At 43.4% G+C, this 14,229-nt stretch overlaps 1 protein-coding gene across 1 annotated transcript in view; it reads right to left on the reverse strand.

Annotated features, from left to right (window-relative positions):
• Positions 1 to 8,363: 8,363 nt before the first annotated feature.
• Positions 8,364 to 14,229, reverse strand: part of NUAK1 (NUAK family kinase 1) — a 47,229-nt gene continuing 41,363 nt past the window's right edge. Inside the window, exons 5-7 of the mRNA XM_048301242.1 lie at positions 13,990 to 14,109; positions 13,549 to 13,681; positions 8,364 to 12,439 (exon numbers count right to left, since the gene is read on the reverse strand). Coding sequence (XP_048157199.1) covers positions 11,286 to 12,439; positions 13,549 to 13,681; positions 13,990 to 14,109 — 1,407 coding nt within the window. The 3' untranslated portion in view covers positions 8,364 to 11,285. The remainder of the gene's footprint in view (positions 12,440 to 13,548; positions 13,682 to 13,989; positions 14,110 to 14,229) is intronic.

A 14,229-nucleotide genomic window follows, 5' to 3' on the forward strand; every position in this document is an offset into this window, starting at 1 on the left:
TGAAAGCCACCATGAGATGTCTGACATGAGTAATGATGACATCAGCGATCAGAGTTGTGCTCAGCTAAGGACTGTGGTATAAATGCACATAAAAATTGCATAGCTGTGTACGTGTTGTACTCCCACAAGGAGTTCGCAACCTGCAGTGTGCCCCACACAAACAGCAGCCATCGAACAGCATGGGACATGCAGCCTGCAGTTTGATTCCTCAGTTCATATTTTTAAAATAAAAGTAATACTATATCATTACTTGTTTTTATGTACAGGAAAAAGCTGGGTGAGCAGCCAGGAGCAGATGCTCGACTGAGTGAAGTCCACCTGGATGCAGGCGAGCTGACGTCCCCATCTGCTGCAGCAGGCGGGGCAGTGCCTGCAAGCTCCGCAGGTTAGTGCAGGTCTGAGGCACCTGAAGTGACTCTCCCTTCTTGCTCAGCAAGCAAGAGAGATTTTGTTCAGCCAAATGGGGATTCCCAGCACGGAAACCAACTGCTCCAATTCCCCCAGCTGCTCCTTCCTTCCTCAGTTTGGTTATCTACTTTTAAAGCAAACTGCCAGACACAGCAGAAGGTGTGAATTAGCCTTGGCTTAGGGGAGCCAGTGAGAACGAACCATGGGGTGGGATGTCCAGTTAAGAATCAGTCTCTGCCGCTGTTTGTGCAAATCCACAGATCAAATTACCTTGAACAGACTGGAGGAAAACATATGCTCCAGGCACCCTGGCCCTTGAGTAGCAATGAGCAGCAGGCCGGCCATGCTCCAAGGGGAAAAAACAAAACAGTGGCCGAAGTGGGGTACCACAACATGCCAGGAGGATCCCTGAAGTCATTCAGCTCAAGGTGTGTGTGGTGCAGAGGATATTTGTGAGGGACAACACGACAGGGATCCTGGAGGTTTCCTGGGTGTGATGGCACTTTCGGAGCAAGGTGTGGGCTTGCAGTGGAGGCTGCTGCTGATGTGCCCAGCTTGTGCCTGTGCTAGGAAGTGCTGCATAGCCCACGGGGTGTTAGGGAAACCCAGTACGGAAAGAGGTGAGGAGAGACTCCTTACAATATCCATTTGCTTTGAGCTCTGATTTTGCATCTTCTTTCCTTCAAAGACTATTTACTTTACTCTGGCACTTAAAAAGAAACCAAGTAGGTTAAAGGTCAGTTTTATTATTTTTGTTGGGTTTTTAAAGAAGTTTAAGCCACAGCCTAAGGAGCCTACCTATGCCATTTGGGAAAGAAAAATCAGCACATGAAGCCAGCCATTTTAGTTGTGGCCAAGGATGACCTGTCCACTACAGCAGAGAAGATTTTATGGGCTACAAAATTAAATATGACAGTGACCCTGGATGTACTAGAACAACCTCTTCAGTTTTCCTCTCCATCACTAAGCTTGCGGATTTAATTCCTTCTGAATCCATAATTATATAAAAGAAGATCAGGGTTATCATTATTATGTTGCGAAAGTGTTCATTCCTTATGCAATAACTCCTGTAATGATCCTACCAGAAATGGGGAAATACTCTTCTGGGCATAGGATAGGCTTATGAGAGGCTCTCTGTAGAAAAAGAAAAATAATATCTCTAGGGGTTTTGCCAGTAACTTAAACAAGAGTAGAGCTAGGCTTATGCTGAATGTTTTTGAAAATCCCAGCTTTGATTTCTTAATGACCATTTGTATGACAGACTACTGCAAGCCATTTATCTGCAGAAATAAATACTCGAAATAGAAGAAGAAAACAGGACATAGCCAGGCAAGCTGTGGTTTGTACCAAAGCTTCGTATTTGCTGAAAGACAGATATATAATATTGCTCAGTTTTTTCAGGAAAACCACTACTGAAGCATTTTTGCCAACCTCTTTGAGTTCATGTCAAAAAATAATACTGAAAACTGACCTTTGGGGATTTTCCTGGGTAGCACTTCACTGTCAGATAGAAAGCCATGGCTCTGAGTCAGCAAGGAATAGGCAGGCCTACCTTTAAACATGTGAAAGTTATTTATAGGAGTAATGTAGCGAATCAGGGTTCATATGAGAGAGATAAGGGGGAAGATTTCATAAAAAAGACTAAACTACAGGAAATCCTGGCAGAGTTATATTTGAAATGCCACATGGGCCCTCTCCCTACCCTCCCTTTAAAATGAATTCATCAGTTGTAGCAAAACTCTTGTTAATAAAAGTGGCGGTGCTTTGCTGGTTTTGGTGGTGCTTAACATGGTTGCTTACCAACCTGGTAGTAGACTTACATTATGGTGGAGTATGAAATCCAAGCAAAGCCTCCAGATATCAACAGAGAACAGATTAATGGAGATCTTTCCTATGCCAACAGCTAGCTGGACTCATAATTTCCTGAATGCTGACAGGCACCAGTCAAAGAAGCAACCACCAAGACCTGCAAGGCAGATTGAACACCTACATTCGCTGTGTCCTTGTAGGAACCACTCATTCTTTAAAAATCAAACCTCCCCAGGGTGCCTCAAGTGGGACACTCAGGAACAGTGGTAGCTAAAAGTTTTATAAAACCTCTAGCCTGAATCTACAATGAATTAGTCCAACACAAAAATAGGTATTTCTAACAAAACCTTGCCTATTCTGATGAAAGACGGTATTTATAATCACCAGCAAGAAGACCACGTTTAGTTATTTTTTCTAGTTCTTCCTCACCCCTCGAAGCAAGCTGAAATGACCTTCCAACAACAGTTTATTTCTTCTTGGCTTGATCTGAACAAAGGCTTTCTATTCCCATGCATGCAAAGGAGAGTGTGGATGCCTTAGTGGTGAAAACCCAAATCTCTCCTTCGAGCTTTGCAGGCTTTCTACTGTCCTCTCAAAAACCAGTCAACCAAGTGTTCATTTGTGGTGAGGAGTGTATCTACCAGGGCAGGGGGCTCTATTAATCTAAAGCCTTCTGATGCTTCCAACACACTTCCTTCTAGCAGGCAGTTAGTTGGTATGGCCTCACAGTATTTCTGGGAATTTGCCATAGACACGGAATGTTCACACAGGCAGTGTGGACAAGCTTTGACTGGTCAAAAGTGATGTCGCTTTTGTTCCATTCCTCCAACTGACTTGAGCATAGTTTCTATAACTGGAGGACCTTGCTTCAGCTTTTGACCAAGGCTTCTTCAGAAGAAAAGGTCTAAGGGGGAAGGCAGATAAACTAATGCAGGAATTCCTGGCTCAGTAGCACCAGCTTTGCCAGAAGAAAAGCCAGATAACTTTGTGGTGGAACAGTGCAGTTTTAATTAAGGTTTAGTGAGGGTGTTGACAAAAAAGGCTTTTCTGCTATTTGAAGCAATCAGGTCCACTCACAACATGTGTATTTTCTGAAGTATTTTTAGAGATGCCCTCTGTGGCAGGGGGGCTTTTGCAGGTGTTGGGGAGCATGCTGATGTCAGAGGGGAAAATACGCAAATCTTCCCTTCTTTGCATGGCAGAACTTTAACAAAAGCTGTCCCTGGCAGCCCCATTAAAGGGCATGGAGGGCTCTGATCCCTCTCTCACGCTAAAGCTGTCTTGGTAGCAGGGCTCCCTGGAGGGGCTCTAAGGGCTCTCCCTCAGCATGTCAGCCAGCAGGGTCCCATTCTCTGAGCAACTGCAGGCCTGCTGCAAACAGTGGCAAGGGACAAATCTGCAGCTCTTGAGAGCAAACCTAACTACTTGTACTTGCCATGGGAAAAGGAATGAGGGAGGGTCCAGTAAACCTGCTCCAATTTCAGAATGGAACACCAGGAGGAAATTCATTTATTCACTTATATCCAGTGCAAGAGGAGATTGTCCCTCTATTCTCTCACCAAGATGAAATGTTGCCCCTACTCTGCCTCATTTTCTGTAATCACCAATAGTTCTGTTTCCTCCAGAGTCACCTACCTAAGTCATTGCTAGATCAGGATAATAATTTGGAACTTCGCAGAAAACAGCATTTTGGCTCTAGTAAAAAGCAACTGCAGTTATTTCTTCATAGAGCAGGTGATGTTGTTCACGTGCTGCTTATCTGGGCTTTTTGTCTCTTCTCTATTAACGTCAAAAGAGGACAATTTCCATCCCCGTCCAGACTAGTCTGGTGGGATTCACTGGGATAAGACCACATTAGAAACTTGACTAAAGCATCATTTCCCTTAGGAAAGGACAGATATATTAAACTGTAACACTCAAGCTCTGGGCTGTTGAAAGCTTTGCCAGTGTCTTGTGTCTTTTTAAGGGGCTGAAGCTTCCTGCCTTCTATGCAGTACTCGCAGTCATACACTCCTGAGAAATTAAGAACATTTTGATTTCCGAAAAATTCACCACTAACAATAAAATTCCTGTTCAGCATAAAAATGGTTCTGTTTCCCCAAAATTTTACAATGCCCTGGCTGTGTCATGTTTTGAGAGACCCCAGCCAGCTAAGGAAAAGCTCAAGATTTCAGTTACTGGCTTGGAGTATCTCTATTTTGAAATGTCCAGCCTGAGGTCCAGTAAGACTCATCCTTGTAAGCACCAAAGGACCACAGCTCAGGCTGAGGTCACAGAGAGTAGATGGTGGCCATCGCTTTCAAAAATTCAGGTGTAGGCAGCTGAAATTGGCTTCTCAGAAACAGGTATTTCTAACACAACTTCTGAAAATACAGAATTCCCCATATGAGAAATCAAATGGTGAGCATGTGGGGCCGGAAGCCATTCCCACTCAACTCAACCACAGTTTCACAATGATAGGAATTTGTTTTTTAAGGCTGGAAGCTTGTCCAGGTTGGGTCAACATCAGTTTGCACCATCTGGGGATGTAATACTTGACTGTTACCCATTGCCTCTTTCCACTCTGACACAATTTTTTCCTGGGAGTGCAAGGGTCTTAACTACCTTGGGGTTTCTAACGGCTGGAGCTAACTGAACATTCCTTGTGGTACTGAGTTGTATGGGAATTTAGCAAAGATCTCTTCTCAGGCAGCAGATCCCTTGTCTCAAGACATCTTCTGATTAAACCGTCAAGCTGTGGGACGTGCAGCTAAAGAGAGCAACAGAGTTTGAAGGAACATTTAAAGAAATATTTTTGACAATTCCCAGTGCAGCTGGGATGATGACACACGCTCTGGTCCTAACAATCTTGCCTGGCAGGCAAGGGCTGGGGCTTTATATGTAAATACAAATATATATTTACATATTTTCTACATCTGTTATGAATTTGTTTTCCCTTTGGTTCTATTTAAAGTATGTCTTGTCCTATTATCTCTGAGGCTGAAATTTGGAAGGGTTTCTTAATAAACTCTATGTACTACAGAGCCACAAGAAAAATTCTCCCTCCTCCACAGCTTTTCAGACAGTTCTTCTACAGTTATTCCTTCCTTGTATTTCTAAATGCCATCTGCCCAGCCTATGAAAGGAGCACAGTTTTCTAAGTGGATTCCTGCTGGGAAGGGTATAATCTCACCACCAACTTCCAGGGATTTATACTGGGTTAGTCTAACCCATTTGTCCTGCCAGCCCAGCTTTGTAATTGTCCCACAGCTTGGTGCCTCTTTCAGAGAGCTTCCTGCTGTCAGCTCAGAGTCCCATCCACAGTTTCTGCATCCTGGAAGAAAAGCTTCCTGCTGCAAAGGACCAGCACCAGAGCCACCACTGCAGAGATGGATCCCAGCAGCCTCCGAGGCTGAGCGATGCCACCGCCAGGGTTAGAGCTGCGAAAGGACCTTGTGAGCAAAGTTCAACCCACCGTCCTGACAGGCTATTTATGCAGTCTATGGAGCAAAGCTAAACAGGACAGCAAGCAGGGTTTGGACTACGTGAGAGAGAGACACGCTTTATTTGTGTTAAGTAAATAGGATAAAGTGAAAGGGGAAAGGGCAAAAAAGAAAATGTCAAGGCGGGTGAACGCCAACATTCCCACATGGTCTCTGACAGCAAAGGCTTCAGTGCAGGGTGCTCACTGTGAGAAAGATCGGGCATGGATTTTCAGAGGTGCTCAGTGTTAAAAAAACCTGAGTTCACACTGGCAGTCGAGGTGCTTTGCTGAATGAAAAAGTAGGGTGATGTCCTGACCCAGAAGTGCTCTTATAGCCAGCACCCACAGCTGATTTCTTTATTTTGATAGCAGTCACCTACGTAATTCCTTCGTGGCCCTGGGCCTGGTGCAATACTCAGTGTGAACTCTAAGCCCAGCACTTGAGTTGGAAGGAGTCTTCTGGAGATTCATAAAATTGTCTTACAAAATGCTTTTTCAAGGAACAATTAAGCATCAGTGCAAATAAATCTAATTTCCTTAAAAGTTCAGGGCTCTGTATGGTCAGATGAAGTGCAAAACAAAAGGTTTTCTGCACTGATGAAATTCCAGGAAATACAGGGCGGGGAGTAAGGAATAGAGAGAGATAGCCAGAAACAAAATGCTCAGATCATCTATCCAAAAAAGTTGCTTCTCCAGCCAAATTACTCAGTCTTTTATGAGAACGATGTCTTGGTTTGGCAAGGAGGAGAAGACAGCTCCACCAGATAATAAAAAAAAGCTCCAGTTGAATTCTGAAACCCTGGAATCAGTCACCCTGGGACAGGTACTAGAGACCTTGGGCTGATGCTAGCAAACATCAGAATTTCTATTGGCTCAACAAAAGCATTCCTGCAGATTCATCTCCAGAAGCAGCTCATTAAAATGAGCTGTGAATCCCTGAGATGAATGTTGAATTAAACCAATAAGCTCCTTATATATACTGAATTTACATGAGTATCAGACGTCTCCCTTCATTAGGCTGGTTATGACTTACCCTGTAGCTATAACTGAGGCTCTGGTGTTGCAAAGTTTTACTGCACATGATTATGGAGTCAATAACAAATTTATCTGCAAACTCATTTGCCTGCAATAACTAAAAATGCTCCTGTCTTGCCTCCTTGCTCCTGTCTTGCTCAAACCATAAAAACTCAACAATTTCTGAGAACCACTGGAATGCCTATGCAGGAAACATAAAAGAAAACCAGGTCTGTCTACAGATTTACTGTGTGACTTCTGCTAAGACATATCACTCTTCACTTATCTTCTGTAATAAATAGGAAAATTAAGACTCTGAGCTCCCACCCCACCCCAGAGCTGTGCACTCTCAGAGCTGTACAAACATGTACATAATTACTCCTCAGAGCTTGCCACAAATGTGCAGCATGCCCAGCCATCCAGAACTTTCTAAAAGTCATTATTTTTAAAATGAAGCAAATAGTTTGCCCTCAGCTTCACTTTTTAACTAGTGTGTTTAAAAAAAAAGAAAAAAGTTGTTTCATAATTGTTATTACAGAAGAGACTTGCAGTATAATTTCCACCACCAGCACAATTAGACCTTATTCACCTCAGGTGCAAGAACAGGCATGCTGACTTTGAATATACACCTCATAATTCCTGACTCAATTAGCACACAGCAGATAATCATTCCTTCTGCAATGTATTTATGCCTGCTTACCCTTCTGCATCATTGGCTTCTTCCCTTTATTCCCACTGGTTTCTACGTGGTCGTAATCTAGCACCTACAGCCATGGCTTCTTGTTTTAAAAAGCTCAAGAGAGAGAAAATGAATTAGAACTGTTACAGCCTTTTTCCCCCCCATAATATCCAAACCTTGCATCCTAATCCAAACTGCCTGTAATTTAAAAAAGCAGAATATACACCACAGGTATCTTGGTTGGCTGCATCAAGGGTGAAGCTTAATGGTGTCTTGCTCAGAGCCAATACGAAGACATTGCCAACCACTTCCTTTATTGTAACAAGTCCCCAGCACACCCAGCTGCCCTTATGATGCCCACCTGTTTTCCAAGAAAAACAATCTAAAGCCTTCTGGTGATCAGGGGGATTCCAAAAAAATGAAAACTGACTCCCCTTTTTCCCCTCTCACCAGCTGATTACTCTGTTCAAAGCCATCTGACTGAAGTCAACTCACACTCGACAGCAGTGAATGGCCATCAGTCTTTTTTGATCAAATTACTGCTCAAACCCCGTAAATTTTACCAACAAGAGCATTGTCAATAAACTGTCCCTTTTCCAGATGGGGAGGAGAAAGGACCATGACCATCTGTCTCTGAGCTACAAATAAGCTGTGCTGTGTCTGCTCAGCCAGCTCTGTCTCACCTGCAGCACACCGGGCACACAAACCTCATTTATCTTCAACAGAAAACCCCCAGTCAGCTGTTCTCCACCAAACTTTTCTAGAGCTGAAAGCTCTGCGTGCTTTGCAGTGCCAAATGCTTCACAGCAAGGGAGTCTCTGTGGCCACCCACATCATATTCAAATGCAGAAATGAGCCAAGAAGGTTTGCATAAACAACTTGGTACAAAGTGCTGAGATGCCGCCGTATTTCTGCATGACAAGTTCATTACCACTTGGCATTGGCTCATGCTGATGTACAGTGAAAAAGAAAAGGGGGAGAGAGAGACTCTTCACAGTTACATTAATTTCATTTTATTTAATAAAAAACAGTGTCAGATTAAAAATACAAACACTTTGGGTGATTATCCAGCGTTTTTCCCTGTGTGCCTCGTAGAGCTCAAACCAACCAAGGATTGGGAGAAAAAAACAAAAAAACCCAAAAAATAACACCAAAACAATTTTGGCCGGAGCTGTAAAATAATGTTGCACCAATTAAATTACACCAAATATATTATTATAACTTTGAAATGGCTTTCAGACCAATAAATTAAAAAAAAGACAAATTCAAATAAAAAAGTTGACTTTGTATTACAAAAAAAATTAAATAAGAATCACAACACTAATAGTAACAATGTGCAGTCAAGTTTTTTTTTTTCTTCTCTTCTAGGAATGATAACATGCCAGTAAACATGTAACATGCCAGTAACATGCCAGTAAATCCCTACATAACGTTTCCAGTTTGGCAGCAAGCAGTCACTCACTCATTCACATTTGTACACAAGGAAGCAGGCCTGGGCAAAAGCCTCAGAGATAGGAGCCTTCAGGGTGCTCCTGACTTCCCTGCCACAGCCGGCTGAGTTCCCTTCCCTTCATCCTGAAACCTCTATAAATCCACTCAAGGTTTAGTGCCAGATGTGCAGGGAAGGTGTGATGCTCCAGCCTCAACGGGACAGCACTGACTCACACCAGTTGAGGATGCAGCTCTTACACCCCAAGGCATGAGTTGAAAGCCGTGGCTGCAAGGCACATCCACCCTTGTTTCAGAAAGGCCATGGAGACTAAGCTGAGTTGTTTTAAAATGCACCACAGCAAACCTGTTAATTCAACACACTGCAAAATGGGGTGCTGGTTTGGGATGGGGTAAAAGAGCACATGCAGGGCTTGTGAGAGAAGACGAGACGTCTGAGTATCATACAGAGAGGTACACATCTGTAGAGAAGTGACCTGCAGTTGCCCTTCCTGAGCAAATGACAGTGAGCCAGATTTCACTTGACCGCCTGAGAGCACGTCTCTCAGAGATTTCATGGTATTGATGCCATTTATTTCAGAGCCAAATTCGGTCCAGTGTAAGTAAATAAGTAACAAGTAAAGGTTCTCCACAGAGGCAGATTAACTGATTTAGGAAACTCAAGCTGGTTCATCTTTATGCTAGGCAGCCCACTTGATTTTTAGGAGGAACTGGCAGATTTAAGTACCATGATACACTGAATAAGAGAAATCTGCAAGTGAAATAGCTCCCTGTCCCAGATGCCAACGATATATGCACTTATCCCCGATTCCCAAGGAATCCCCAGAGGAACTCTATTTAGTTTCTGCACCATCTCTAGGATTTGGGACACAGTGGGTCAAACTCTGCTTTCAGTTCCAGTTACAGGGCAGGAGTGAGACCAGAACTTGCCCCCATGCCCCTCTGCTCTGGGTATGAGTGTCAACACAAGTTTTGCAGCTGTGGATCATTTGACATCATTGGCTGAAACCTGTGATTTAATCGCACCAGTGCACCTCCAAGAAAGCCAGGGGCTATGTGCTCATGGAAATGAGACTGAAATGGGCCTGAAGATTCCAGTTTGCCCAGGCCTGTCAAACACACAGTGCCTTTCTGACATAGACTTACATTCAGGTAATCCAGTAGACCCATGTGGTACCTTTATGGGAGTTGAAGCCTTCAGTCTGGATAGCTGGACATGTCTGAGAACACAAACACATATCCTTTTTTTTTCAAACTGGTAACATTGCACACTCAGTACCAGCTACACTAGATAGAGGCAGGCCCACAATTTTATGCAAACTCCGTTATTAAATCTACCATTATCATTTCATCACTCAATTCTTTCTGCTCCATTATCACCAACCTAGGAACATTTTCATCTGGAGAAAGGCATCTTCCCACTAACTTTCTGACCTCTACCCATTTCCTACATTCTACAACCTTTTCCTTACCTAACATTCTGGTTGCAAACTACTGTCACCCCAAATACTACAAGCTAGCAGCAAGGTGGCACCGTTTGCTGACAGTGACCGAACTCTAGATTAGAGAGTCAGCTAACCCTTGAGACCCATCTTTGTCTGGGCATTCATCTGGCTGGCCATTTTGCAAGAGTCACAGATTGAACATATGGGTTGAAATGCCTTAAAAGGTCATTTAGCTGCTGATAACACCCATTCCTTCCAGTTCCCATTATCATTTCTGTGGCTCTGTTTTTGCTGGTAGGAGCAGGAGTTGGAAACAATTTTAGAACTTTCTGCTCAGTGAAGAGCAATGGCTCTGGACACTGTGGGAGGGTCCAGATATGAATGCCTGCTCCATCGCTTGTCCACAAACACCTCATGAGGTTTTTCTGGGGCAAGTCTCTCAAATTATCTTAGAACATGTTCAGAACCTCTCCGGTCATCCTGGTGGAAGGGACCATGGTGACCACCTAGCCTGGCATCCTGCATAACGCAAGCCAAAGATTCCCACTGTGCAATCATTTGTACCCAGACAAATAACTTCAGAGGGAAATAAAGCCTCTTGTCTAAAAGGCATCCAAATTTAACTTGAAGAATTCAGTTCATCTCTTGATAAAGCTTATCTCATGTTAACTACAAACCTCTCAAAACACGTGTCCCTCACTTCCAGTTTTAATTCTGTCTAGCTTTGACTTTGAGCCATCAAATCTTGATGCTTTTGTCTGCTAGCTCTTGATGTGCTTTCATGACAGATACAAACACCAAAGGTTTTTCTCTGGTCAGGTAGGTAATATTCTGAGGACACAAAATTAGAGAAGTGTGAGATGACTTTGGGGCAACTTTACTCAGAGTTCAGCTAAGTAGGTACAGTCAGCTCCTCTGAATCAAAACCTACCATTGTCAGCAAATCAGTGACCTGGCTTACTCCATCATAAAGGTACACAGAATAACTCCCTTCCCTCCCTTTTCCATCTTCCCTCTGCTAGTTGAGCTTGTTGCAGATCTCTAGGGCTTTCTTGTAGACCTGAGTCACATCATCCATGTCTGTGAGAAGAGAAAAACTGCTGTCCCCCAGACGGTTGCGGTAACGCTTTAGATACTGTGGCCGTGGGCGGTTCTGAAGTCCTTCGAAGTCTTGGATCTGGAGGAAATTTTCAGCAGAGACACAGCTCCGTATTCTCTGCCTGTTTGGCCTGTTCTCTTGCAAATCCAGCAAATCAAATGAGTCACTGGACAAAATACTGTCGTCACTAATCACGCTGGAAGGGCGACTGTAACTTCGAGGTAATACGTCCCCAGGCAAGACCATTTCTTCCATGGCCTCCAGCGTTGGTGTATCAGGGCTAATCAAAGGAGGTTCAGTGCTGTTGGTAGAATACTTGCTGTTATGTTTCAAGATGCCCTTACGCCTGCAGGAATGGCTGTAAGACCCATTTCTGGATGGCTCTGTGACCCCTGGAGAAGTGTCACTGTTTACTGTCTCATCATTATTGTCCAACAGTTCAGAAGATTCGCTTCTTTCTGGAGAGGAGTAATAGCCAGACTCCCTCTGCTGAGTCTTCTTTAAGATTCCTTTTTTTGGCATTAGTGAAGACTGCTTAGTGCCATATTTGCCAGCTACCTCTCCCTCTACAACACTTTTAATGGCCGCACCAGTCCTACACAACTCTTGCTCCAGCTTAAAAGCAGAGGGTAACACTGGGCTGACAACTCCTTCAATGAAACCTGCACTGTGAGAGCGATGTTCGCTGTTGCTCCTTTTCTTCAGGATGCCTTTGGGTCTCTTGGAGGTCGGTTTGGTTGCATTTTCAGCTCCTCCTTCCTGGATGGACTGTGCAATATCATTTTCCTTTTTTGATTTTTTCAGAGACCTCTGTCTCTCTAGTGTGACTTCAGGACCTTTGGGCTTAGAAAGGCACTTGATTTTGGTATCAGTCTCTGGTTGGAGGCCAGTAGAACGGTGATGCCAATCAATGAACCTTGCCAGCAGTGGCGACTCGGAGTCCCTCATGGCATCACAGTCACAGACACTGCTCTTGTAGCCCCAGTTAACCCACCAGTGGTTGGCAATGTCTTCAATGGTTGCTCGTCGTTCAGGGTTCACCATCAGCATCCACCTGATAAGACCACGAGCATCTATAGATGAAGAATGGCATATAACATTTTTAGAACATAGCATTCTTAAGTCTGTCAGTTTAAATTGGAAGTGTGAAGCCAATCAAACAAGCAAAAATAATGCTCCATCCAACAGGAGAAGTGAAAGGGAACAAGGCTTTGACTACCAGTCAATGAGGGAAAATGCCTCTGAGCACTACTTTTTATCAGAAGAATATGATTCACTCTGGAAAATGTACACTGGGCTATCCAATAAATTAATGTTTGTACTGTATTAGACAGTGAATAGTTCCATATTACTGAAGGAAGTCACCAATCTATTGACTCAAATGACAAAACTTAGAAGAAAATAAAATGGAATTGGGATATTTTAAATGATCTACACATTATCGCTTCTGTATTTACTTTTTCCATAAACAACGCAGTCTTCTGTGTATTGTGAAGGTTTATTTTCATACAGAGAGCGAGAAGGCAGGAAGCTGAAAAGGATGGCAAACAACTGATACAAGATAAATATTCATTTAAATATAATATATGCATAGATATTTAAGGCTGGAAGGAGTCATAATCAGTGAGCCAGACTTAGCTGATACTTTTCAGTCAGGTGACAGCTTAATGTGCTATCCTAGAAGCCGACGTGAACACAGTGGCATTAATTCAGATTTTGGCCTGCCTTCTTTAATCAGAGACTGTGTTGCTCTGACCATTCTCCTTCTCTCTGCTTGTGATAGACCACAGTGTAGTGAGTGGACTGATCTGTACATGTATGTTGTATCAGTTTACAGCTTGTCTGAACAATTCCACTTGCAATAGCTAACAGACCTTCCACTGTCTGAACAATTCCACTTGCAATAGCTAACAGACCTTCCACTGTACTTAAAAGAGACCATTACAGCTTCCCCAAGGCAACAAAATCTATCTGCTACCAACCTTTAATTTCAAATGGGCTTTTGGAAAGTGCTGTACCCAGATGGCAATTTATAGCACATGAACTCAGTAGGAGAATCAGATTTTTTTTTTGGTGTACATCATTCTAATACGACACTGTAAGATGTTGGAAGGGGCCAAACAAAATGCTCCATTCTGAACTGCTGTCAGCTCAGTACATGGCTCTCCCTCCTTTTTCATACCTGAGGTCTGTGTTGGCTCACGATATTCTCCACTGCTGATCTGCCTGATGAGATTTTTGTGATCGAAGCCATCAAAGGGCATCGTTCCATAAACCAGAGTGTAAAGCAATACACCGAGGGCCCAGCTGTCAACCTGAAATACAGACACAACACATGTGAAGCCCAGGAAAGCTGATCCCTGCCCTTCTCCCTTCCATCAGCACCACAAGAGCAGCATCATGTCCAGCTGCACCTACTGCTGGGCAAACTGGTGTCTAACATGTCACTAACCACCCACAGGCAATGTAAACAAAAGCAAGTGAAGGCAGCTTAAGAACTTCAAATACAGGACAGACCCAAGTGAACTCACATGTACAGTAACATTTGCATTAGGACTAGCCCTCAAGAACATTATCATCAAAAGCATCCCCATACCACCACAGAAAAACTGACCCTTCTTACCTCTGGGCCTCTGTAAGGCCGTCCATTAACTATTTCAGGGGAAGCATACAGTGGGCTTCCACAGAAGGTCTGCAGAAACTTGTCTTTATGATAGAGGTTGGAGAGTCCAAAATCAGCAATCTGCAAATAGAATTGTACAAGGCATTTGTAATATTAATGATTTCTTAAAGTAACAGAATATCCTTTATCAGGAAAGACTTAGCTGTATTTATCTCTGCCGTAGGGCAAGGAATTCGATGT

The sequence above is a fragment of the Corvus hawaiiensis genome, chromosome 4, assembly GCF_020740725.1.
Source record: "Corvus hawaiiensis isolate bCorHaw1 chromosome 4, bCorHaw1.pri.cur, whole genome shotgun sequence".
NCBI classification, from domain to species: Eukaryota; Metazoa; Chordata; class Aves; order Passeriformes; family Corvidae; genus Corvus; species Corvus hawaiiensis.